The sequence below is a fragment of the Giraffa tippelskirchi genome, chromosome 3 (assembly GCF_054371585.1).
Source record: "Giraffa tippelskirchi isolate mGirTip1 chromosome 3, T2T-mGirTip1v1.2.pri, whole genome shotgun sequence".
Lineage (NCBI taxonomy): Eukaryota > Metazoa > Chordata > Mammalia > Artiodactyla > Giraffidae > Giraffa > Giraffa tippelskirchi.
The window spans coordinates 40,654,465-40,680,402 of NC_137277.1; the positions used below are offsets into that span (position 1 = coordinate 40,654,465).

At 49.2% G+C, this 25,938-nt stretch overlaps 2 protein-coding genes and 1 long non-coding RNA gene across 3 annotated transcripts in view; 2 read left to right on the forward strand and 1 right to left on the reverse strand.

The window, feature by feature from the left end:
• The window catches only part of RPH3AL (rabphilin 3A like (without C2 domains)), a 138,658-nt gene extending 128,944 nt beyond the window's left edge, over positions 1 to 9,714 (reverse strand). Inside the window, 1 exon segment of the mRNA XM_081580122.1 lies at positions 9,673 to 9,714. The gene's annotated coding sequence lies outside the window, so the exon portion shown is untranslated.
• On the forward strand, positions 8,566 to 15,984 carry LOC145542067 (uncharacterized). Its single transcript, XR_014079564.1, has 3 exons — positions 8,566 to 8,813; positions 9,912 to 10,447; positions 12,385 to 15,984. It is a non-coding gene; the product is annotated as an uncharacterized LOC145542067 (long non-coding RNA).
• Positions 15,985 to 21,807: 5,823 nt separating this feature from the next.
• On the forward strand, positions 21,808 to 25,137 carry LIAT1 (ligand of ATE1). The gene is made up of 2 exons (XM_081580128.1): positions 21,808 to 22,102; positions 24,456 to 25,137. The coding sequence occupies exons 1-2, from the start codon at positions 21,811 to 21,813 to the stop codon at positions 24,911 to 24,913; spliced, it is 750 nt and encodes a 249-aa protein (XP_081436254.1). The 5' UTR covers positions 21,808 to 21,810; the 3' UTR covers positions 24,914 to 25,137.
• Positions 25,138 to 25,938: the final 801 nt, after the last annotated feature.

Below are 25,938 nucleotides of genomic sequence, written 5' to 3' on the forward strand. Positions count from 1 at the left end.
ACATAGTTATAATGTACAATTGACCTTGAATATAGTGGAGAGTGGTGTCAGGGCCATCAACCCCCATGCTTTTGAAAATTCCCATATAACTTTACAGTCAGCCCTTGATATCCACGGTTCTGCATCCACAGATTGAACCAACCATGGGTTATATAGTATGATAGTACATCTTTAGTGAAAAAAAAATCCATGCGTAAGTAGACCCACAGAGTTCAAACACATGTTCAAGGGTCAACTGAATAGTCCAAAGAAATTAAAAAAAAATTTTTTTTAGCAGTGCCACACAGCATGTGGGATCTTAGTTCCCTGACTAGGGATTGAACCCATGCCCTCTGCACTGAAAGCATGGAGTCTTAACCACTGGACCATCAGGGAAGTCCCTTAAGTTTAAATTTCAAATGCAAGTGGTAGGAAAAGCAACTGAACCAAAAGAACTGGTGCACAACTTGGGAAAAAATGAAATCAGGCTTTTATACCCAAATCAAAGTAAATTTGGTAGAATTAGAGTTGAATGTAAAAGAGAGCTAAATGGAAAAGCTGACATCATATAAAGAACTAGAAGAAAATATAGGTGAATATTTATCTGAGCTTGGGGTGGGGGAGACATTTCAAATCCAAAAGCAAGGGAAGAAATCATAAAACAAAAGGACTAACGACATGGATCAATCTGCTGGGGCTGCAAAAACAAAATATCATAAACTGGGCAGCTTACAGAACAGACCTTTATTTCTCACAATGCTGGAGGCTGGAAGTTCAAGGTCAAGGTGCCAGGCAATTCAGTCCCTGGTGAGGGTTCTCTTCCTGGCCTGGAGACAGCTGCCTTCCTGCTGTGTGTCCACATGGCCTTTCCTCAGTACATGTGTGAGGACAGAGAGAGAGAGAGAGAGAGAGAGAGAGAAAGAGAGCGCGAGCGCGCTCTCAGCCATCTCTTCTTATAAGGGCACTAATTCCATCATGAGGGCCCCACTCTCACAGCCTTATCTAACCCTAAATACCTCCCAAACACCCCATCCCCAATACTATCACATTGGAATCAGGGCCTCAACATATGCATTTCAGGAGAACACAAACATTCAGTCCACAATACCACATAAACATCAGAAACTTCTCTATGTTTAATAATAGAAAAACAAACACTGGATTGAGAAGAAAATGTGTTACATATATGACAGTCACTATTCATATGGGTAAGTAAGTGTTAAATAAAACATAGGTTAGAAAATCATTGATATAGAATGATCTCAATTTTTAAACATTAAACATGTTTATCTCTGGAGGCTGAGAATCACAGATGTTTATATTCTTCTTTGTGCTTTTATATGTTTTCTAAATTTTCTATAATGAATATGAATTACTTCTAAGATTCAACAAAATGAATGTTGTTTTTAAAAAGTGTCACGTCATGGTCAAGCAATATCTGAGACAGAGTCCAGTTCTGCAAAACATTAGGAGGATGGTTGGCGAGCAAGGTGCCCCGCACAGCCTAGAGTGTGATCCGTATCACGAGGAGCCCCAAGTCCTTCTCCCCAGAGGAGGCAGGCATGATGGGAATCTTGCACCAGTGAAAATTCTGCCCCATGGAAAAGGGTTGAAGCTCCAATACTTTGGTTACCTGATGCGAAGAGCCGACTCATTCGAAAAGACCCTGATGCAGGGAAAGATTGAGGGCAAAAGGAGAAGGGGGCGACAGAGGATGAGATGGTTGGATGGCATCACCGACTCAATGGACATGAGTTTGACCAAGCTCTGGGAGATGGTGAAGGACAGGGAAGCCTGGTGCGCTGCAGTCCATGGGGTCGCAAAGAGTCAGACACAACTTAGAGACTGAACAACAATGGAAGAGGGAAGATTTATTTGAGATGGCTCCAAAGAGACAGATCTCTAGAATGACAAAGAGGCAGATCTCAGCTCAAAAGAGGGTAGAATTTCTGTCTCTATGAGCTGCCCCAAAATGCAAAATACCAAACAATGAACTTTGTGTCACGGTCCACCCAGGACTCAGGGATGAATGGAGGAAGACTTCTTAGATCAGGAAGGGGGGGTAAATTAGACATTAACTTTTAATCATATAATTACTTTTCCTTTAAAAAATTTAAAACAGATTGTATACTTAAAATGAATGACTTCAGGTATATAAATTATACATCAATGAAATTATTTTTAAAAGTTTAAATATTACAGTGAAGGTGAAATTTCTGATTATCCCCCCAACACACACACACACAATGCTGGTGCCCTTTCTTGCAGATAATTGTACGTTTGGAATGCCTTTTTCTAGACCTTTTTATATGCTTTTACATGTAGGTATATGTTATATATATTTACTTGTGATACTCGTGTGTGCTCAGTTGAGTCCGACTCTCTGCGACTCCATGGACTGTAGAGGCCACCAGGCTCCTCTGTCCATGGAATTTTCCAGGCAAGAATACTGAAGTGGGTTGCCATTTCCTCCTCCGGGAGATCTTCCCCATCCAGGGATGGAACTCGCATCTCCTATGTCTCCTGCATTACAGGCTGTGCCATTGGAATTTGTATTCATATAAAGTACGGCAGACTATGTGAAAACACTTCTGTAAGAGGCATCATAATGTACTTATCACTTTGAAATTTGCTTTCTTCACCTTATAATCTTAGAGATTCATCATTATTGTTATAGGAAGACCCAACTAATTCTTTCTCAAAGCTGCGTAAGACTCCCAGGTATGAAAATGTGAGCTGATGTAGCTGAAGCTATTCCACCATCAGCAAACATTTAAATGCATAGTTTTTCACCACAGACTGCAAACCGCCACAAAGGCCATCCCAGAACTTTCTACCTGTGCACACACACCAGGCTTCCTTTAGGGCAGATTCTGAGAAGGAAAATCCCTGCAATGTATGGCAGATGCTGTTTTACTCTAACAGGTCCTGCCTAATTGCTGCCAAAGCCTTAGATCCCAAGGTTTTAAAAACCTGATCCCCGTGAAATGTCTTGTCAGTTTCAGCTCAGTGTTTCAGCCTACCTGGCATATTCTACATTTGATTTTGCTCCACTGATCTTCTTTAACTATTCAAATCACCATCCAACCATGAGATGGGCTGCCATGGTCACTGGCAGCACTGAAGCCAATGGCCACCTTCCTGGCTTCTCATGGAGAGGACTCTCAAATGGGGAAGAGGCCCTTCCAAGCTTCTGTACATCAAAGGATGCTCTACCAGTAAATGAAAGGGGATGAGAGCTGAGCAAGAAGAAACTGTACAAACCCTGGTATCAACTCAACTGCTTGGATGTTGTTGTTGTTCAGTCACTAAGTTGTGTCTGACTCTTTTGCGACTCCATGGACTGCAGTACACCAGGGCTTCCTTGTTCTTCACTATTCTCCCAGTTTGCTCAAACTTATGTCCATTCAGTCGGTGATGTTATCCAACCATCTCATCCTCTGTTGCTCCCTTCCCCTTCTTCTTGGATGGGCCAAGCCCAAAGATAAAAATGCATCAAGACTTTTAAAAAAAAAAAAAAATCAACACATAAATTAGGTGTGAGTGCAGCTGAGTGAGTTAGGCAGGAGTGAGGCAGGCAGGCCTGGGTATTGACAGTCGTTCACCCTCCTCACCAGGCAAGCCAACCACCAACTCCGTGATGACCCCCACCATGGTCACCACAACACCTGACTGATTCATCGTCCATGACAGACTAAGTGCTTTTACATAAAGTGCTAACTCCTTGACTGCGGTCTTACATAAGGTGCTCCAGTATTTTTAGCAGCATATAACTGCCATGTAGAAGGAGGAGCTCATTGCCCAGTGAATGCCGCTCACTTTCAGGCTGGCGCAGTCCTTGAAATGCTGATGTTCTGCAAGCAGTGGGTGGATGTTGGAGCAGTGAGGCTGTCTGTGCAGAGGACTGCAGCATCAGCCAGATTCTGCTGTTTCTCCAGGCCAAGCAGACAGACCCTGGCCAGTAGTGGATTCACTTCACTTCTCTTACCACCAGGCCACTTCATGAACTTGGCAAGAACCCAACAAGCCACCTTCTAGCTTAGCAAGCTCTCTCCAAACCCAGTGAAAGAGAGGGGGACAGGAGAAAGCCAGAGCGGGCCCTGGCCCTGCTCCCACATCCCCAGAACCTGGGTGCCCATCCTCGTATCACCTCCCACAAGAAATCCAAGATTCCAGGTCCAGTGTCAAGGGTGTGGCCCCTAGGAGGGACTGGAGGATCAGTATTCCTGTTTTGGGTTGAGGGTCACTGCCGCCTTTTTCTGTTTTGGTAAATTTTATTGAAGTATCATAGACACATGCAAACACACAAGTACACACAACAAATTGGTGAATCTTCAAAAGATGAACATGGTAAGTGACCAACACCCAGACACAGAAAATCACCAGCCTCTAAGCCTTCCTTTTGCCCCTGGGAACTACCAGCCTGACTTCCAAACCTTATACTCATCCTGCCTTCTTTGCACATGGCGTAAATGGGATCCTACCTATGGGCTGTGTTCTTTTTCTGTTTTGCGCCTTTGCTCAACAGTGTCTGCATGACTCTTTCATGTTTTGTGTGGCTGCAGACTGTTCTGCGGTACAGTGTTCTACTGTCTGTATTCACCCCCACTGTATTTGTCCATGCTACTGCCTATGGACACTGGGTGATTTCCAGTTTTGTGGCCATTACAAATAGAACTGCTGTGAACATTCTAGTACATGCCTTTTCACTGCAGCCTTCTGCCTCTCACAAGACGTAAGAAGTTGAAAAAGACTGCTTTAAATCAAATCTTGAGAAAGCCAACATGCTCTGCCTCTCCACCCTTTCATTCTTTAAACAATCTGCTACCATCAACGTGGCACCAAGTGAAGAGGTTTGGTCACAGGCATCAGACTTCCTAGTACTAAAGCCCAGCTCTGTCACCTACTTGCTGTGCATCCTTGGGCAAGCACTTAACCTCTCTGTGCGTTTTTCTTACGTGTACAATGGGGGAAACAATAGTACTTCTACCTTCATTTGGTTGAAGATCAAATATAGGAACAAGGTCTGCACAAAATAAGCACCCATCAAAGGTAGTAGCTATGATTACAGTCAAAGGCACCCTGTCTTTCTCGGCACCCCAAGGTACCCTAATCTGGGTGGTCCCCTGCCAGGATAGCTGAGCAGCTCTTACATAAGAGGAGACACTAACTAAAAGACAAACAATCTCACCACCTCCAACTGGAACGGAGTTGTACCAAAAAGCCCTCACTAATCCCCTGGCAGTCAAGAGGTTAGGACTCTAAATTCCCCATGCAGGGGGCATGAGTTCTATCCCTGGTCAGGGAACTAAGATCCTGCATGCCATGCAAGGCACAATAAAAAAAAAAATACAAACTGCTCTAAAAAGCCCTCCTGACACCAGACCATGCCCTTTCCCTCTGCATCTCCAGCCATCAAGGATGCATGCAGGCCACAGTCACTGTCCTTTTACCCACAAGGCACTGAATTTCATTCAAAATGTGACCTAAACCAGAGGCACCATTCGGGGTCACTATTAATGGTGTGCCAAGCAGCCTGGTGACAAGCTGGTGGGGCATTAAAGTTGCCCAGAAATCACTGTCTGAAAAAAAAAAAAAATGTTCTAAATGTCCACGCAAAAGGAGAGTCAAGTGGAATATTTCATTATTTTAGACGACAAAGATGGAAAAATCCCCTAGAAGCATAAGGTGCAGAGACCTAGGAGCAAGAGACTTAGGGCCTCCCATTACTGGTTGCCATGGCAACTATATTTCACATCAGGAACTCATTTTCATATGACAGTGACCTGTGGAAGAAAGGGAAGGACAGCTCCTAAGGAAACTTAGTTGAAGGCAGTTTTGTTGGGGGTGGGATTGATTTTTGTTTACCAAATAAAAAAGCACTTAAAGGTGTCCTAAGGAACAGAACGGAGAAGGCAATGGCACCCCACTCCAGTACTCTTGCCTGAAAAATCCCATGGACGGAAGAGCCTGGTAGGCTGCATTCCATGGGGTCGCTGGGAGTCGGACATGACTGAGCGACTTCACTTTTCCCTTTCATGCACTGGAGAAGGAAATGGCAACCCACTCCAGTATTCTTGCCTGGAGAATCCTAGGGATGGGGGAGCGTGGTGGGCTGCCGTCTATGGGGTCACACAGAGTCGGACACAACTGAAGCGACTAAGCAGCAGCAGCAAGGAACAGAAATGACCTGAGGGCTCCTTGGGGTTCTGTGTTCCACAACTTTTACTTGATACACACAGACAAGACACACATTCACAAATACGCACACGGTCTGTTTCGAAGGGCTCTGGGGGCAGTTGTCACAGCCTCCTTTAGGCACTGGTCCCACCATTAGGCATCTGTTCTATTACAAAGTCCTTTCCTGGAGTCCAGCAAGGTCCCAAGCAACCAGCTGACCACACCATCAGGATGTCCTGGGCCAGGTGCCACGAGGACCTGTAACACGCTCCCTGGGCTGAAGCGTAATGCTTTCCTAGACAAACAGCAAACCCCAGTATCAAACAGTCTTGCAAGTCAGACTTGAGTTCCAACCTCTGCTCTGCCCACTTACAAGTGTGTGGTTTGGGCCGGTCCCTGGACCTCACTGGGTTTGTGTCCTCATGGGCAGAATGAAAACCAGAATCCTAGCGCCTACCCCTCTGGGGGCTGCACAGATAACACACTCAAGAAATCTCCTGGAAAGATCAGCACACATCTGGTACATACTGACCACTCAACAAACAGCTGCTAGGAATAAGTGCTAGAAAAGCATCTCTTACACCCATGATACAACTGGAGGCTAATAGCAGAGAACAAAGTGTTAAATGGGGTGGCACAAACTGTAATGAATCCATCTGTAAGACCAGCAGGAGTGCAGGCCAGTGGGAATCCAGAAGACTCAAATAGTCCAGGAGAGAGGTGGGATTTGAATCAGTGGCTCAATGGTAAAGAATCCACCTGCAATGCAGGAGACTCGGGTTCCATCCCTGGAGAAGGGAATGGCAACCTACTCCAGTATTCTTGCCTGGAAAATCCCATGGACGAAGGAGCCTGGCAGGCTATGGTCTATGGGGTCGCAAAGAAGTTGGACACAATATAGTGACTAAACAACAACTGAAGGATGGCTGGAGATGTTCTTGGAGATTAAGGGGAGGAATTCCTTTATTGAGTCAACTGAGTACACAGTCCTGGGGATCCTGGAGGAAGGCAACAGATTTCAGGGACACAAAGGGACCTGTGATCAGCAGACAGACAGCTGTGGTCCCATGGGCATGGTGGAGTGGGAAGGCCGGGAAAGGAGCCCCCGGTGGGGTTGAGAGGCAAAACTTTCCCAGGAAAATAGCTTCTGAGCTGTGTCCTCCAGACTAAGGCCGAGAGGGCTGACCATGGTAGGGAGGGAAGCAGTCTGGGGACTGGAAATTGATTTGAGGGGGTGAAGCCACATGACTGGGAACCACAGGAGGTGAAAGAGCTGAGCTCTGTGCAGGAGGAGGACGGAAGCCTCTGAAGATTTCCCAGGGGAGAATGCAGACAGGGTAAGGCAGCAGTCATCCAGGAGCCATCAGGCTACAGGTGACATGCCAGATGGACTGTGGGGGCTGGAAAGGATTCTGGCATCAGATCAGGCAAAGGGGCCTCTGAACTCTGGCCTGAGACTTTCGAGGCCTGGAGCAGAAGCCTGGTCACAAAAGGGCAGGAGAGGCGAGACACTTCAGGGAAGAGAGTATGACAGAGGAGCAGGAAACCCACTGCTGGGGAGTCAGGAGGACACGGTGATCTTGGGGTGTCACTGGGCATTTCAGGAGCTAGGCCAAGGACTAGAATCTGGGGGTGAGGGGAATTCCCTGACAGCTTCCAAAGCGAGTTCTCTGAGAAGATATAAACATGGGCCTCTCAAAACATCCCAGCAAAGAGGGAAGGGGCCTCAGAAGAGAAGAAGGAATGATGGAGAAAGAACAACAACACCAGGAGAGAAATGACAGCAGAGAAGACTGCAAACAGGGCACGTGCACACAGCAACCCATCTCCTGGGCAGAAGGACTGGCAGCGGGATGAGGCCGAGAGAAAAAAAAAAATCAGTGTTTGGAAACAAGCTGGCTTCCAAGGAAGCAGCTTTAGCAACGTGGTGGGGCCTGCAGCCGGGCAGCGGGATTAAGAGGGGAGGCATAGCGCCAAGAGGCAGGCAGCAGGTGCAGAGCGCTTGTCGGGAAAATGTGACAGTGAGAGAAACGAGAAACCAAGCTTATTGCTCTGCTGCATGTGTTTCCCGCCCTCCCTCCCCCAAGAGATGGGAGGCCAAGAGGATGTCAGAAGCAGGAGGATGGAGGGGCACATGCAGACGGGCACAGTCTTTCCAGGTGTGTTGGGGGTGGGCAGGCACGTGGAGAGGCAGAGACTAGACTGCAGCCCTGGCCCCTCCAATGCTGCTACCAGGGTGTCCAGGGACACTCTGACAGTCCCAGACCTTCAAGTGCTGGGGGATCCAGGGTTCCCGCTACACAGATGAAGCCTGATTATACACGTGACCCCCTCACCCCCTGGGGCCCTGAACTCACAAAGGATGCATTTCCACCTCCCCTCATACCTCTCCCCAGGGCCACCTCCAGGGATGTGGGTGTCACAGACGGCACGCGGGTTAATTAGATTCTCAGCCTTCTGAGCAGTAGGCAGGGGACAAAATTTCCGACTTCCCAGCAGAGCCCTGGCTGCAGCCTACGAAAGGGGGCTTCCACCCCCACAGCGCAGGTGTCACAAGGCATCCCTGTGAGTCCAGAGCCTTCATCCTGAAGGCAGGGAGGCCCCCGGATGGATTTCTACACTTCCTCCAAACCTGAACGCTGAGAAAAGCAGAGGTGGGCCCGAATGCTGCGAGCAGGGTTTTGGGGAGACCGGAAAAAAACCCGGGACAGGATTTTCAGGCTGAAACATGCGCAGGGTGAGGAATCTTGTCTGACCAGTGACAGCTACCTCCATCCCGCCCTCCTGGGCACCAAGTGCCATCTGATTCCCACTCTTGACCACCTAACAGAGGGTGAAAGCGCCAATGGCCAGGGCCCAAGCCCACCCGGGTGCCCAGGCCCATGATCGGGAGCGTGGGATCCTCACCAAAGGCGAGGCCGAGCGCAGAGGAGTGGTGCGTGTCGTCCCGGCTAGGTCAGGAGGTGCCGGTGACCCCGGGCCCCTCCCTCCCACGTGCGCGCCCCGCAGGCGCTCGGTAAACACTACACTTGTTGACGCGCTCGCCCGGAGCGCTAGCCCCAGCGCCGCCTGCCGTCCGCCGCCGCCTTCGGCCGCCCACTCGCTGGCTCCCCGGAGCTCGGCCGCCCCGCCCCGTCCGGCGCCCCCACCCACCCACGAGCGCGGGCGCCTACGGGACCCCCGAGGGCCCCAGGCAGGCTGTGGGCAGGTCGCCGAACACCAGGCGCTCCAGGGGCCGGGCCGGGCCCGGGCCCAGGCCCAGGCACTGACTCGAGCCGCTCGAGACCAGCCCTGGGCTCCGAGCCAAAGCAGGCGGGAGGGAGGGTGGGAAGTAGCGCGGCTCGGGCCCTGAGCGCGCGCCCCTGGCCCGCGCGCCACAGCTCCCGGAGCCCGCCTGCCGCTCCGGGGCCGCCCCGCGCGCCCCCGCGGTCCCCGCCACCGAGACACACACACGCCCCGGCGCTCCCAGACCGGGCCCCGAAAGAGGGGCGGCCCCCCGAGAGCCAGACTTACCCGGGGTCCGGCCGGCCTCCGGTGCGCTCCCCGGCTGCCCTCTTGCGGCGGCCGCGGGAACCCGGCCCCCGGCCCGCCCCGCCCCGCCCCGGCCCGGGACCGGAGGCTGCGGGCGGGAGGACCCGCCTGAGATCACCCCTTAGGCCAGGGCCCCTGTGGATGGCTGTCCTCGCCATGGAACCCATCTCGACGGCCCTTTGCTGTTTCTGGGTAACAAACATCATTGTCTGTTTCCTTAGCAGCTCCAAGTCCCCAAACCCCAGCAAAGATCCATTGTAACCACCCCAGGAGGCCAAAGGAGGGCAGGTATGACTTCTGCCCCATGAAACAGCAAACGACACCTGCTGTGGCTCATCGTGTATTTGTTGAATGAATGAACACTCCGTCGATGAACAAAGGACAGGCTGAGGCAACCCGCCACCGTCATTAAAGAAAACAGCCACAAACCCATCAGCCTTGTGTCACAACTGCCACGTTCTCCACTTCCACCCCCTTGGAGCCCCAGTGCCTGGCTTCCTACGCAGGTGGGGTGAGAGTGAGAAGCGGTGGAGAACAGTGTTAAAAGCCGTGTTACTCTTAATTCTCTACCAGGAATACAGTTCGACCAGAAAAACTGTTTATGAACTGATTTCCTGACATAACTCCAGAATTGGTAGCTGAGTGATGACCAGATCTGGAAGTCCTCGTTTCTAGACTCACATAGCAGCCCCCATCAGTAGCTGGGTCAGACCCCTGTTTGGGTACTGGATCATGCCCATGGGAGAAGTGATCTTGGGTAAGTGAGTAAATCTCTCTAAGCTAGCACTGTCCAGTAAACTTTCTGCCACTATGGAAATGTCATCTGGCCATGCTGTGCCCTAGCCGCTGGTCACAGAGGATGGACTTTTTAATTTCATTTTACTTCATTTAAATTTATACTGCCAATGCAGCGAGTGGCGGCTAAGCCTCAATTTCTTTATTTTTTGAAGTAGTTATATTTATTTATTGGCTGTGCGTAAGTCTTTGTTGCTGCTCAGGCTTTTCTCTAGTTGTGGAGAGCCGGGGTTACTCTCTAGTTGCGGCATGAGGGCTTGTCGTTGCCGTGGCTTCTCTTGTTGCCGAGCACAGGCTCCAGGACACAAGCCTCAGTTGTTGTGGCATGTGGGCTCAGTAATTGCTTAGTTGTCCCGCAGCATGTGGGATCCTCCCAGACCAGGGATTGAACCCTTGTCTCCTGCATTGGCAGGTGGATTCTTTATCACTGAGCCACCAGGGAAGCCCTCTTTATTTTTTTAAAAATATTTATTTAGGCTGCACCAGGTCTTAATTGTGGCACGTGGGATTTTCATTGCAGCATGCAGGATCGTTAGTTGTGGCATGTGGAATCTAGTTCCCTGATCAGGGATCAAACCCAGGCTCCTTGCATTGGGAACTCAGAGTCTTAGCCACTGGACCACCAGGGTAGTCCTCCTAAGCCTCCAGTTTCATTATGTGTAAAAGGAAGGTGATGGTCCCATTGTGAGGATTGAATGAGATCATGCAAGGGAAGCCCCTGATGGCAGGCCTGGCTCACTCGAAGAGCTCAGTCCAGTTGTTAGCGTAATTCTCACTACCATCAGGGCTTCCCTGGTGGCTCAGATGGTAAAGAATCTGCCTGCAATGCAGAAGACCCGAGTGTGATCCCTGAGGGCCCCCTGGAGAAGTGAATGGCTACCCACTTCAGTATTCTTACCTGGAGAAGTCCATGTACAGAGGAGCCTGGCAGGCTACAGTCCATGGGGTCACAAAGAGTCAGACGTGACTGACTAACACTTCCACTATTTCACCACCACCATCACCTCGCTAACACTAAAGCCACAAGGATGTAGGGATTCTATAGGCTCTAGCCTGCCGACCCACACCCCAAAGCCCCCCTCCAGGCAAGAGTCACTCATCACTCCTTATGTAGCCTGGGAGAGAGCCTTCATCGTCTCTGGGATGACCTAACCTCTCTTTGGACTGCTGGCCACGGGAAAAAGACTTCTACACTGACCTGAAGTGGCCGCCCTGTAGCATCTCTTCCTGGCCTAACTTGTACCTCTCTGGGGTTCAAACAAATTGAGTTCCCGCTAGCCTTCCTTCCTTCAATGTCAGAGCTTTCAGCAAAGCACTCCTTGTCCTCTGCTCTGTGCCGGGCTCTGGCCAAACTGGGGATTCGCACTCGTTTCCGCAGGCCTTCCCACCCTGTCCCAGTGACTGTAACAAACAGCATTTGTCTGGCTGTGCCCCATGCCCCGGGGGTAGCTCACGTGGGAGCAGAGGCACAGCCTCCCAGCTCACTTAAAAAGCCATTTCCTTCTCTCCTGGGCCAGCGTTTTATTCTTTTGGCCCACAAAGCAGTACACTGGGCCCTATCCATTCCTCCCCCCTCCCACGTCCCCCACCATAATAACCTCATCCTCTTGGTGGTGGGCTCCGTCATGTTCACTGCAGAGGGACACACACTTCCATGCATGTGTGCATGCCAACATACACAGGTACACACCACCCTTGACCAGCCGGAGCTGCAGTACAGCCTCTCTCCAATGTCACAGCCGGACTCTGTTGATGAGGCCCCTCCTTTTGACCGGCGCCTCTTCTCATAGTTGGGAAAGAGCATCCCACCCCCAGCATCTCCATACCCAAATTCAGAATGGCCTCCTCCCCTCTTTTTTCACCTTGGTCCAAATAAGCTCATGTCTTCTCTTTCTTCAGATGGATTCACAGGGAGACAGGACAACAAAAATAGGAAATCCCTTCAAGAAATCAGGGTGCCTGTAAGGATGACATCTCACTGCCTAGGAGGATGCTGGCTGAGCATCTCCGTGGATCCAGGAGCAGAGAATGGTGAGAGAAGAAGTTTAAGGGAGTTGACTCTGCCTCCTGGAGTTTGGGGGCTGACATGAACCGAGAACAGGGTCACTTGACCACAGTTCTGTTGACATTCGGGCCAGTTAATCCTATGTCATTGGTCAGGGGAGCTTTCTAAAGACCAAGAAGAAACTGTGGAAGAGAGCTGCGTTCTGTCTTGAAGAAGTTCCTCTCCAGGAAAGTGGCTGGTGGGGCAAGGCAACCCCGCTGTCAGAGGCTGCAGGATGTTGCTCAGGAGGCAGGACCAAAGAGGAAAGCAAGAGAGTGTATCACATAGGACCTCCTGGAGAAGCCCTCAGACGCCCTCATCTAGAGGAGATCAAAGCAGGAAAAAGATAAGGGAGGGAGAGAAGATAGCTCTCCTCCTTCCACCCTCAAGAAAAAACAAGGCTATTTCCTGGTTCGACATCATCAGGTTGAATTTGCTGAACAAATTCATTACACAATCAAAAAAGAATGTTTTTATGCAGACTTCTGCTTCATTCAAGATGGAGTAACAGGGACCAGAGTCAGCTTCTTGCCTGAAGCCACGAAAATATCAGATCAAACATGTGAAACACCAACACTCAAGACACTGGAACATCAGGCAACAAAGGAAAGTGATCCCTGAGAGAGAGGAATCAGCAAGGTGAACCCTGCACTGCTCGGCTTACTGCCTGGAGAGTTTCCAGACCGCAGTTCAGAGAAGGAGAAAACTAGCTGAATGGAACAGACAGAGCTGGATTCTGGGGAAATAAAACCAGTTAAGAGTTCTCAGGGCAGAGGACTAGAGAGGAGAGAGATGCAGAGAGAGAGAAACCTAGAGATCTACAGAAAATGCCCCTCAAGTGTTTAGTGAGTACTGTTTAGCACAGGTGTATGAGAAAATGATGTGGGGGGGGGGGATGAACCACCCAAAAGGATTAGTGGGAACAGCGCCTGGTGCTCACACAGGGCTGCAATAATGTCTGTTTCCAACAGCCAAAGTGGAAAACATCACAGTTCAGGGGCCACTAGTTAGAATACTAAGAAAGGGCCTTACTTCCCCGATGGTCCAGTGGTTAAGATTTCACATTCCAATTCAGGGAGTGTGGGTTCGATCCCTGGTTTGGGAGCTAAGATCCCACATGTTTCATGGCCAAAAAACCAAAACATAGAACAGAAGCAATATTGTATCAAATTCAATAAAGACTTTAAAAATGGTCCACATTAAAAAAAAAAAAGAATACTAAGAAAGGCCTTACTTTGATACTAGAAACAAATTCACCTTAGACTGGATCCAGAAATCCAGTTCTGGTCCCACTTACGCAAGCTTAAATTCAAGATTGGAAAGGATCAAGCTCTTTCCAAGCAAGTTAACTGCCACAACAAATTTCAAAAACATTTATAGGAATTCAAAAATATCCTGTACCCCACAAGGTAAAATTCACAATATCTGGCACCCAAGAAAAAATGACTAGGCACACAAAGAAGCTGGAAAATGAAACTCATAATGAAGAGCAAACTCAATTAATTGAAACTGACTCAGGCATGACACAGACGGCAGAATTAGTAGGCAAGGTCATTGAAACAGTTATTAAGACCATATTCTGTAAGTTCAAGAAGCTAGAGGAAAGTTTGAATATGTTAGGTATGATATGGAAGCTAAAAAAAATTACCCAAATTGAACTTCTAGACATAAAAACTACAATGTCTGAGATGAAAAATACACTGAATGGGATTAATGGCAGATTAGACATTGCAGAAGAAAAAATGGTTACCTCCCCTAAAAAGTCCTCAGTGAAGTCTACTTATCTTTCTGACACTTCCTTATGAGTTGATTTTGGTGGACAAGTCAAAGTATTCGGTTAAGGTTTTTTTAAAAATTAATTATTTTTGTCTGTGCTGGGCCTTTATTGCAGTGCTCAGGCTTCTCATCGTGGTGGATTCTCTTGTTGTGGAGCACAGACTCTAGGGTGTGTGGGCTTTAGTAGTTGCAGCACGTGGGTTTAGTTGCCCTGCGACATGTGGAATCTTCCAGGACCAAGGATCGAACCTGTGTCCCCTGCATTGGCAGGCGAATTCTTAACCACTGGACCACCAGGGAAGTCCAAGTATTGAGTTTTGAGAGTGCGGAATAGGAAGAACAGGTCCCAAGGCAAGGAGCCTTAGGAGAGTGCTTCCTATTATGGATGGGTCCTGCTTTGATTTCCAGGCTTGGGGGAGCCCCAGCTGACATCCTAGATATTAAGAGTTCTTTCCCAAATTTTCTTTAGCTGCTTTGTTCCACCCCTGCCATGTGCTGCCAAAAAGGCTTGGTGTTCCTGAGACCACAGCAGGTGTGTGACTTGGAGGGGCATTGAAATCTGCTACTTGAGGAAAATGGGTAAAATGCCTGGTCTTCAAGAACCTCATAGTTCACCGGGAAAAACAGAAATGTAAAGAAATCATCTCTGGATAACGGTGTGCAAACTGTAACCTGCTGCCTAAGGTGTAGTGATTTTACAGGAGACAGGTGCAATGGAAGTAGGACACCGTTTATCTCCAGTTTACTGCTAGGAACACCTTAAGGGATTTGCCCAAGGTCATACAGCCAGGTAGTGGCAGGGCCATTATGCTACCCAACCCCTGTGGCTGCATAAGATACAAAAGAAACGCAGAGGAGTGAACTACAGTGTGGCAGGGCTCAGATGGGGCTTTTCAGAGGAAAGCCTTGTCCAGAGACTCAGAAGAGTAGGAGTTGGCCAGATGGGCAAGCACACTGCAGGTAGAAGGAACAGAGAAGGCAAGAAACGGGGTGTCAAAAGGTTGGGAGTGGTGAAAGGGGAGGCAGAGAAGAAAATGAGCCCAGAGTGGCAGGTTGGGACTGGTGTGGCAAGGGTCCCCGACCCCCTGCCAAGGATGTGGATTACAGCTGGCCAATCACTGCCAATCTCAGATCCTAGAGTTCTGGGGCACCATTAAGAAGTAGGGCTTCCCCGATGGTTCAGCAGGTAAAGAGTCTGCCTGCAATGCAAGAAATTTGGGTTCAATGCCCAGTTCGAGAAGATCCTCTGTAGGAGGAAATGGCAACCACTCCAGTATTCTTGCCTGGAGAATCTCATGAACGGAGGAGCCCCGAGGGCTACAGTTCATGGGGGTCTCAGAGAGTTGGACACGATTGAGCACACATGCACACACATCAAGAAGTAAAAAGAGGGGCTTCCCTGATGGCCCTGTGGTTAAGACTCTGCACTTCTAACAGGGCGCATGGGTTTGATCCCTGGTAGAGGAACATGCCCTGTAGTACAGCCAAAAAAAAAAAGTAGTAGTAGTAAAAAGAATCAGCAATCTATGTGCGTGTGTGTGAAGAAGACATGCCCCTTTTCTACTGAGTCTTAAGAGGAAAAGGTAAATAGACGTTGGCTTATATGGATTTACTCCCACAGATGGGACTACTTGCTAAAGGAAGACTTTATGAATAAAAGGCGTATATATTTGCAAGCACTACTGATTGATATAATAATCTGTGGCACAGTATTCCTGTCCTTGGGTTATAGGTGTGTTCATTTATGTGCCCAGAGACACACTGACACAAATCAGTGATTAAAGCTCAAGCTCTCTTCTTACTTCAAGGCAGATGATGTTTCTTTTGGTTCAAAAAGCCATAGTTGCTTCTGTATGTTTCCTATGACACTTCCAGAAGACTGGAGGTGGTGGGGGGGCAGGCATCTGTGTGGACAAGTTAGGTGGCAAGATGCCCCCAAGAGCCCAGGGATTTCTGAGTGTCCTTAGTGATCCAGGACCACATTGGCCAGCACCCTCTGACTACTTAATCAGGTGGAAGACCCAGAAACCTTCACTCTTGGCTTCCCAAACTCTCAAACTGCAAAGATGACCTCGCTGACTTCCACTTTCTTTTTTTTTTAGCCTCACTGCATGGCCTGCAGGAATTTAGCTCCCCAGTGGAAGCGAGGAGTCTTAACCACTGGACCACCAGAGAAGTCCCCACCTTCCTTTTGAAAAAGGCTCTTCCTTTGACCAAGAGCTTCCCTGGTGGCTCAGACAGTAATGGGAAGATCCCCTGGAGAAGGAAATGGCAGCCCACTCCAATACTCTTGCCTGGAAAATTCCATGGATGGAGCATCCTGGTAGGCTACAGTCTGTGGGGTTGCAAAGAGTCAGACACAACTGAGCGACTTCACTCTGACCAAACTTGCATCAGGTTTCTCTAAGCCTACTTCTCAACAAGACCTCAACTGTGGCCTGTAAGAACTGCATCTCTCAACACAAATGATTTTGTCCACCCTCCCACACACAGAGACCTAAAAAAATAATCTAGCCTGGCATCTAGCAGCCTAAGACCATGACCCAGCCCACCCCACCCCAACTTGAGTTTCTGTCTGAGAAAGCCCGAGTCTGCCAAGGGAATTTACCATTTGTTCCAGCCAACACCTTCAGGTATCCTGGCCTCCATTTTCTTAGAGCATTTATTCTGAACACTTGTTGTTGTAAATCCTTTCTCTATGCCTTTGATCTATGCCTTTGAGATGTATGTGTATCTCCAGTAACCCAGGAGTGTCTCTTCTCAAGGACCTGGGAGCCATTCCTTTGAAATATAACCATCAGGAAGGATGGGGCCCCTGTGTCTCAATCTATAAGTAGATATCTTGGTTAAGGGCCAGTCACCAGGCTAAGATGGCCTGATCATACTGACACTGACTACTCATCTTGTTGTTCACTCTTTCAGTCATCTCAGACAATTTGCGACCCCATGAACTGCAGCAAGCCAGGCTTCCCTGTCCTTCACTATCTCCCTGAGTCTGCTCAAACTCATGTCCTTTGAGTCGGTGATGCCATCCAATCATCTCATCCGCTGCAGCCCCCCTCTCCTCCTGCCCTCAGTCTTTCCCAGCATAAGGCTTTTTTCCAGTGAGTTGGCTTTTTGCATCAGGTGGCCAAAGTATTGGAGCTTCAGCATCAGTCCTTCCAATGAACATTCAGGGTTGACCGCTCATCTGCTTTTTTGTAATTTTTCACTGTCTTGAGTCCTCACCCACTCTCCTTCCCTACTCCCTGGTTCTCCCTTTAAAGAGGCCAGGTCCCCTCTGTATAGGTCAGAACGAAGCTCATTTCTAGGCTAAAGAAGTCTCTTTCCCCTGCTGCAGGAGTACTGAATAAAATCTGTCTTTACCACCACTTCCTACTACCCAGCTTTGTTTTTCTTTAACACTTTCTAGAAATGTTCCTGGGGAGGTGGAATCTTGGGGCTCCCCCATCACCTCAGAACCAACAGTCCTCCAGGATTTGGAGTTTAATAGCAGCCCACAGAGGTGAGCACGGAGGCAGCTGTTCAGCAGGCAGCCAATGAGGCCTAGACCTAGATGCACAAAAGGATCTTCCTTTGCTTAGGCAGGGAAGCCCTTGAGAGGCTTCCTATAGAGAGGGCGGCATAAATCAACCACAACCAAATACAGGAAGAAATTTAGATCTTTGAGTTCCAGAAATATCCTGGGGGCCAAGGTGCAGACACCATCAGTGAACGTTCTGAGGGAAACTAAAGTCTCAAGAGAGGGGCTTCCCTGGTGGTCCAGCAGCTAAGACTCCACGCTGCCAGTTCACAGGGCCCAGGGTTCCAGCCCTGCTCAGGGAACTAGATCCCATGTGCCACAGCTAAGAGCTCACATGTTGCAACTAAAGATACCACAGGCCACAACGAAGATCAAAGATCCCATGTGCCACAACTAAGGCCCAGTGCAGTCAACAAAAAAATTAGTCCCAAGAGAGGCTTCAGCATCCTCAACTGCACAGCACCTAACCACGGACAGTGTGGGGGAGGGGCTGTAGACAGAACTGCCTATGTACTGTGGCTGATTCGTGTTGATATATGCCAGAAACAATCACTATACTGTAAGGTAATTATCCTCCAATTAAAAACAAAATAAATTTTTAAAAAGAATTGCCTATATAGATCTCAGTTTCCTGGGATTTGTCATGAGAACTGACAAGCAGAAATGGCCCAGACTTGAGGAATGGACAATCACATCCAAAAAGCACCCAGACCCTGTGTGAAGAGGCATGTTTGGGGGTGACATATTCTGGTACCCTTCAGGATAAAGGCAGGACATCTAGAGCAAAAGTATTCAGCAGGGAGGGAGCAGGAATTCAAAGACCTGAGACGTCTGGACGTGCAGGAGAAATAGCAAGGTGGTGAGTGAGTCAGTGGGCCAGTGCGGCTTGAGGGGAGTGAGGAGAGGGTAGCAAGGGTTAGCAACCCCTTCACATTGCTCTGCTTCTCCTCCACACACATGCTCTTGGCCTTTGTCCTGAATCAGCCTGAACCAGGGTACCTCATTTTGTTTTAGAAGCTCCCAAGTAGTCTGCCATCTGGATATAATGTGATTTACTTAATATGTTATAGGATTTTTCTTTTCCTTTTTTTAGGATACCATGAGGAATGAGGCAGAAATCAGGAAGCAGTTGGAGTGGCTGATAAAAGGAGGAAAAATAGAGCAAGCATGCTCTTAACAGTTGCAAAGCCCAGGGCAAAAGTAGATGGAAGCCCACATACCGTATGGCTAAATATTAAAAGTGATAAAATAAATTAACATATTGTTAAATAACATAAATACTGTCTTCCTGGGACTTCCCTGGTGGTCCAGTGGTTATGGATCTGCCTTCTAATACAGGGGATGCAGGTTGGATCCATGGTGGGGAAACTAAGGTCCTACATACTGCAGGGCAATTAAGCTTACGTGCTCTGAGTCCTGCACCACAACTAAAGAAGTCCACGCTCCACAATGATGAGACTACATGCAACTAAGACACATTACAGGCAAAAATAAATAATAAAGGAAAATCAGGGCTTCTCTGGTGACTCACACAGTAAAGAATCTGCCTGCGATGCAGGTTCGACCCCTGGGTTGGGAAAGAAAAAAAGAAAAAGAAATACTGTCTTCTTACCTTGACAAGTAGCCTTCATATCAGTCTGGAAGGCCAGATTTAAATTTAGAATTTCTAGCTCTTTGAGGTTCTGCACCCAGCCCACGGCCTGCCACCTCCTCTTCCAATTCCTAGCTCCTATCCTGCACTGAGAAGGCCCTTGAATGCACAGGTCTGGACATCTCGGCCTGCCTGCTGAGGTTCCACCTATGCTGCCCTTGGCCTAGGGCTACTCAAGAGGATGGACCCAGGACTGGGACCCAGTTGTGCCCTATAAGCAGGCAGGGGTCATTCAGGCAAGAAATTCCGAAGTGCCAGGTACTCAGGCTGTGGGCTACCTGTGGAGGGAGGAATAGGAGGTGCTGGGTTGGCAGGACTCCTTGATTCACAGACTTCCTGTCCCTTGGGGAGGGATATAGCTGCAAGTGGGAAGAGGAGGGGGCAGAATCAGAGCAGTGTCCTGTGAAGCATGAGGCCCAGGGCAGAGACCCCACTTGCCCAAGTCTCAGGCTGGTGCCACTTAAAAGTGGACACTGCCTGTTTACCTTGGGGAAGGAACTGTCAGCATGGAGAAAGTGGGCAGGAAAGAGCAGAGAGTTGGAATCAGCAGCCCAGCCAGCTGGGGGGACCCACGCTGAAAAGTCAGCCAGAAGGAAAAAGCTGCTAGCTCTACCCAAGCATTCCTATGTCAGCACTGGCCAAAGGGGAAAACATGATCCTTATAGAGACAGAAACCTTAGCTCCTATCTGCTCATAACAATAACAGACATAGGACACAAAGAGAAAGTACAAACAAGGAAGCTGAAACAAATAATGAAAACGCTATCATCTCTTCTGCTGGTCAGTGAACATCATTGTGAAGTCAACTGTTTTCCCGTAAGATGCTGGATGTAAAACCGGGAATGTGGATTTCAGGCCCAACTTGGGGGCTAATTAGCATTGAGAGGTGAGCAAGTCACTTTGAATCTGTTTGTCTCATCTATCAAACAGGAGCATACTTGCCCCGTCTCTATTCGTAAGGGATTTTTATAATTATTCCCCAAACTATATTCCTTTGCTGGAGGTGAATTTTCTGTCTCGAAGCTGACTGGCTGGCTCACCATGACCTTGATGCAACCTTCAGGAAAATCCAGAAGAGAAGTGGTCCAACTGCCTCCTGCCACATAAGCATCCAGGCAAAGAGGACCAGGGCTTCCCAGTATTCTTAGGCTTCCCTAGTGGCTCAGCTGGTAAAGAATCTGCCCGCAATGCAGGAGACCTGGGTTTGATCCCTGGGTTGGGAAGATCCCCTGGAGAAGGGCATGGTAACCCACTCCAGTATTCTTGCCCGGAGAATCTCCATGACAGAGGAGCCTGGTGGGCTACAGTCTACGGGGTCACAAAGAGTTGGACACGACTGAGTAACTAAGCACAGCATAGCGCAAAGAGGACCAGCTGAGAGGGAAGACAGGTCAGCCTTTCTTGGAAAAGGAGGGCAGCTGGTCTCTGTAAGCACCTGTCTGCCAGCACCAGGGTTTGCAGGTGGGGTGTCTGGAAAGCAAACCCCAGACATCTCCACTAGCAGACAGTCATCTGCACAAAGGATCTCTGTTATTTACACTTCACTTAGCTCCTGGGGGCAAAAGCAGACAGTCAAGGGGCAGGTTCCAAGCACTCGGTGTGTGCACAGCTGTATGGGATACATTAGGGAGCCTGATAGCGGATGACAGACAGAGGAAAGATTCTAGAAGAGCCTGAGGAATGAGAGGTGTTATTGCAGCCGTTTTGGGGAAACACAAACTGTGGTAGATAAATCTGGAAAGGAAAGGTGACAGATCGCAGCTTGTAAGCCACACTAAAGTTCAGTCTTGATCTGACTTGCAACAGGGCCCCCCTGGAGAGTTTTAAGCCAGAAAGTGAAATTGTCCATGGTCTTTAAAAGTTCTTTCTAGACACTGGGTGGATAAAGAATGTGTGGGAAGGGTTTGGAAGCAGAGACTATCTAGGAAAGAGGTCCAGAAGTTCAAGTCCCAGGCACGGTGGTCAACCCTAGCCCAGCTGAGAGTACAGGGAGAGAGTGGGACCATGGAAGACAGCCATGGCTCTGGCCTGCCCAGTTGTTCCTGTTCACTGAGATCGAGACTGATAAAGAAACGAGTTTCTTTGGACAAGAGGGGGTTGAAAGGCCAAGGCAGACGTACAAAATTGAACTCGGGAGACAAAAATGCAGCAGATAACACATAATATTTAAAAAGGCACAGGAGTGGAGGATGTGTGTCCACCCAAGTGTTTAGAATCTTGCCTTTAGCACCGACCCAGTCAAGCACAAAGGCTGAGCTACGCACACGCGCGCATCTGCAGTCCGCGGCTCCGGGGCCGCAGCCTCGGGGTTGCGCACGCGCTGCAGTTGCCATGGAGACGCGTGGCCCTTCCCGGGCGCAAGGCGCCGCCGGAAGCCACTGGCTCAGCGGCCGTGGGTCTCCAGCTGCTCGAAGTGCAGGGGAGCGGACCCGCGGGCGGATGGACGGCGGCGGTGGGGCCCAGGCATCGGAGGACGGCGAGAACGAGGAGGAGGAGCGAGAGGGCTGCACGGCGGCCTCGCAGGGCTCCAGATTGCCCCCCATCGCGGGCTGCACCTCAGAACTGACCAAACGGAAGGTGAAGAAAAAAAAGAAAAAGACCAAGAGGTCGGGCAAGGGGGACGGTAAGAGGAGCAGCTAGCGCGGCAGCCTCAGCTCCCACACCTGAAATTCTTCTCCGAGGACACCCACCCCACCCGTGAGAACCCCATCTACTTGAGGACCAGTTCAGCCCAGAAACAGAAACTCGTCGGTATTAATCAGAGGTCCTCTGGCTCCCCGCACGATGAGGCTCCAGCCCTTCCCAAAGAAACTATCTATGTCCACAGAGACCCCAAATCCTGTGTCGAGAGTTCTCAACACCTATGGAGACCTTCAACCCCACACAGAAACACCCCAAGAGCCTCCCAGCCCCACAGTGACTCCTAGCTTTATACAGACACTCATCTTTCTAATCCCGCCAAACTCAAAATCCTGATCATCCTTACCTTCCCCACAAAAACCTCAAGCTCTCCTACAGCGATGCCTTTATCCTCATACACAGACTTTCCCCTCCCACAGTTAGTGAGGCACTAGTGACCTATTCTCTCAGGCACACACAGAAACACAGGCTCTTGCCTTCCAGCTGAGGACCCTCCTTACACCCTCATTCGTTAGGGGCACCTGCCTCTGGGTGCTGTGTAGACACCCAGGTGCTGTGTGTGCTTAGTCGCTGAGTCGTGTCCGACTCTGCGACCTGATGGACTGTAGCCCTCCAGGCTCCTCTGTCCATGGCGATTCTCCAGGCAAGAATACTGGAGCAGGTTGCCACACCCTCCTCCAGAGACACCCAGGAAGTGCATATAATACACACATAATAATACAGGGTATACACCCTGTACAGACAGCCCTTCCACTTCCCTCACCTACCAAGGTCAACCTTTGACTGCACGTAGACACCATCACACCAGGCATTGCTACACACTCTTTATCATCCTCAGCACCCTCAACAACACCCACCTTCTATCAGTATAATCACCAAATAAAGCTAAAGCACAGATAGCCAGCAGGCACACACATTCATAGGCTGTACACTCACCTGCCTAGACCCTTCCCCACCCCCATACATATACAACTATATACATGGGATTCTCACTCCTTGATACCTTGTGGACACATCACAGAAACACACCCACCAACAGCTGCCACAAACCCACAGATCCCACAGGCTTACCATGCTCCTCTCAGAGAACTCCCTAGGGACTCCACAAAGGACCTGAGCACTCATTTGTGGAAAGAGTGCGACAGTGATGTAGAATGCGCCTGTCTGTGGGTGCTGTAAGTCTCTCTTGTCAGTTGTGTGGTCCACTGCGGGGGCTCTGGCTATCAGGGAGGTGGATCAGCGCCCCTTATCTCTAGCATAGTTAGTCCTGGGTTCAAGTCTCTGGGCCCTGGCCTTCTTTGTGCAAAGCTGGCTCCCCCTGGCAAGCTGGAGGCCAAGATGTAGCAGCCTTCCCTTGTAGTTTGGAGAAGTGGGGGATGGGCAGATTACAATTACTTCTCCAGGTGGAATCATCATAAAAAGGCAAGAAAACAATTCTGGAGTTTAAGTCAATAAGCCCCAGGTGTATCTGCCAAACAGATTAGGAAATTCATTATCTTTTTCAGCTTAGCTTCTGACTCTATAAAAATTACAGTGGTGTGTACCTCATACTGTCAGCAGGGGACACCAGATAGTTTTGGGAAATGGGAAGGTATAAGAATACCAAAAGAAGATTTTTTTGCCCCTTCTCTCCTTTTCTCTCTCTCTTCTTCTTTTGGTGGGGGGAGGGAGATTCCTCTCTTTCCCCCCAAAATAGGATGAGCTGAAGAAAGAATCACAACATGTAGTATTTTATATGCACGTTATATAATTCAGAAGTGCTATTAATATTTCAAAAGAATCAGTATACGCCACATAGCAGAAGTATTTCCTGGCTTGGCAGAATGCTTTCCATAGTCAGATTTAGGAAGTTTTTCTGTTGTGCTCCATTTCTTCCATCATAAAGTGTCTAGACTAGGGTAAGTCACAGGTTCCCAGAACTTGGCAGTACCTTGGCGAGCAATGGAGAGGTGAGGTGGGGATCTGTGTGGAGAGAACCCAGCGCTGGGAGTCAGGCCCACATTCAGATCCAAGCTCTGCCACCTGCTATGTGACATTGGAAAGTGACGGAGGCTTTTGGAGTCTGTTTCCTCACTCGGAAAACAGGGCAGATAGCCTTTCCCCAAAGGGACCTGGCTCATAGTATGTGTTCAGTAAATGGTTCCTCCTTCCCCAACATGACAACCCAAAGCCTGTAGGCAGTGGGTGTGTTGGGGCTGGTGGGCTTGCCCACCTGAGCCCTAGGTAAGGAGGGGCCTCCAGTGCCCTCCCATTTCATCTTTGGTGGTTTGGGCATCACCCCCGAGCGGGCTCAGGGCAAGTATCACAGAGGCTAATGCCACCCATCTGCTCAGCAGATAAACATCAGAGTCAAGGCGTGAAGACTCAGCAGCTGTCTCCAACCTTCCATGACATATTAGGTCCCAGCAAAGATCACGGCCTGGGGCCAGAGCACAGACAGAACAGGGATGAAAGCAAGCTCTTCTCCTCCTACTCCACCACTGTAAGTCTCCCCCGCTTCGTCGAAATAGAAGAGACCCTTTCCAACCAGGTCAATGAAAGTCTGCGCTGGGATGGCATTCTTGCCGATCCAGAGGCCGAGAAGGAAAGGATTCGCATTTACAAGGTGAACCGGAGGAAGCGGTACCGAATTTGGGCCCTGAAGGGCTTCCACTCTGACCCCAGTGCCGCGGAGACCCCCGAGGACCCAGCCTACCTCTCAGATCAGGACAGTGGCGGCAGCAGGCAGCTGACGGCCGAGGGCCCCAACCACCGCTCAGACGGAAACCTCATGTCTACGGCCATACCACCCTGAATGTGCCCAATCTCATCTGATCTTGGAAGCTAAGTGGGGTCGGGCCTGGTTAATACTTGGATGGGAGTAGGAAATCTTATCCTGAAGCTCCTCCACTCCGACTTCCCTGCTGCTCTGCTGGAGCCAAAGCCCACCCATGACCCGAACAAGCTTATGATTTATCCTTCCCACCAGTCTATGTGTTAAAACTATGTCTATACATAAATAAAAGGAAATCAAACTTACCTCTGAAGGAAGCAGGTGTCTGGTGGGTTGATGAGCTCAGTTCACCTTCCTCCAAGATGTCTTTCAGTGGCCTAGGAAAGCCACAGCTCCTTAAGAGTGTAAGCAGGTCGATGAACAAAATTCTCTTTCGAATGTCCTTTTTTTCTCAAATAAGCTGGCATCGCTTTGTTATTTAATTTCCCATCACAATTAGCTATCTGTAGTCACCCCCACCCACAAAAAAAGAGAAAGTAGGTAGATGGTATCAAGTCTAAATCTATTTTTAAAAAATATTTATTTGGCTGCCATCGGGTCTTAGTTATGGCACTCAGATCTTTCATTGTGATGTTCAGGCCCCTCTCTAGTTGTGACTCTCCGACTTAGTTTTCCCTCCCACCCCCGAGCCTGTGCAATCTTAGTTCCCCAACCAGGAATCAAACCCAGGTCCCTTACACTGGAAGGCGGATTCTTACCCACTGAACCACCAAGGAAGTCCCTCAATTCTAGTGTTAATCGCTCAGTCGTGTCTGACTCTTTGTGACCTTATGAACTGTAGCCCGCCAGGCTCCTTTGTCCATGGGATTCTCCAGGTAAGAATATGGGAGTGGGTTGCCATTTCCTCCTCCAGGGGATCTTCCCAACCCAGGGATCAAACCCATGTTTCCTGCATTGCAGGCAGATTCTTTACAGTCTGAGCCACCAGGGAAGTTCCTCAATTCCAAATCTTAAACTAATTTCATGGGTAAAATTCCTCACAGAGCATGTTTTCAGAGGACCAAGGAAAATGCCCTGAATAGCTTGGAGACTTTTCTTTTTTAGTT

Excerpts from the sequence above, each read along its gene's own strand:
- LIAT1 (XM_081580128.1), top strand. The coding sequence starts at position 21,811 with ATGGAGACGCGTGGCCCTTCCCGGGCGCAAGGCGCCGCCGGAAGCCAC. Across the intron at positions 22,103-24,455 it reads GAGGTCGGGCAAGGGGGACG|ATAAACATCAGAGTCAAGGC; the intron begins GTAAGAGGAGCA and ends TCTGCTCAGCAG.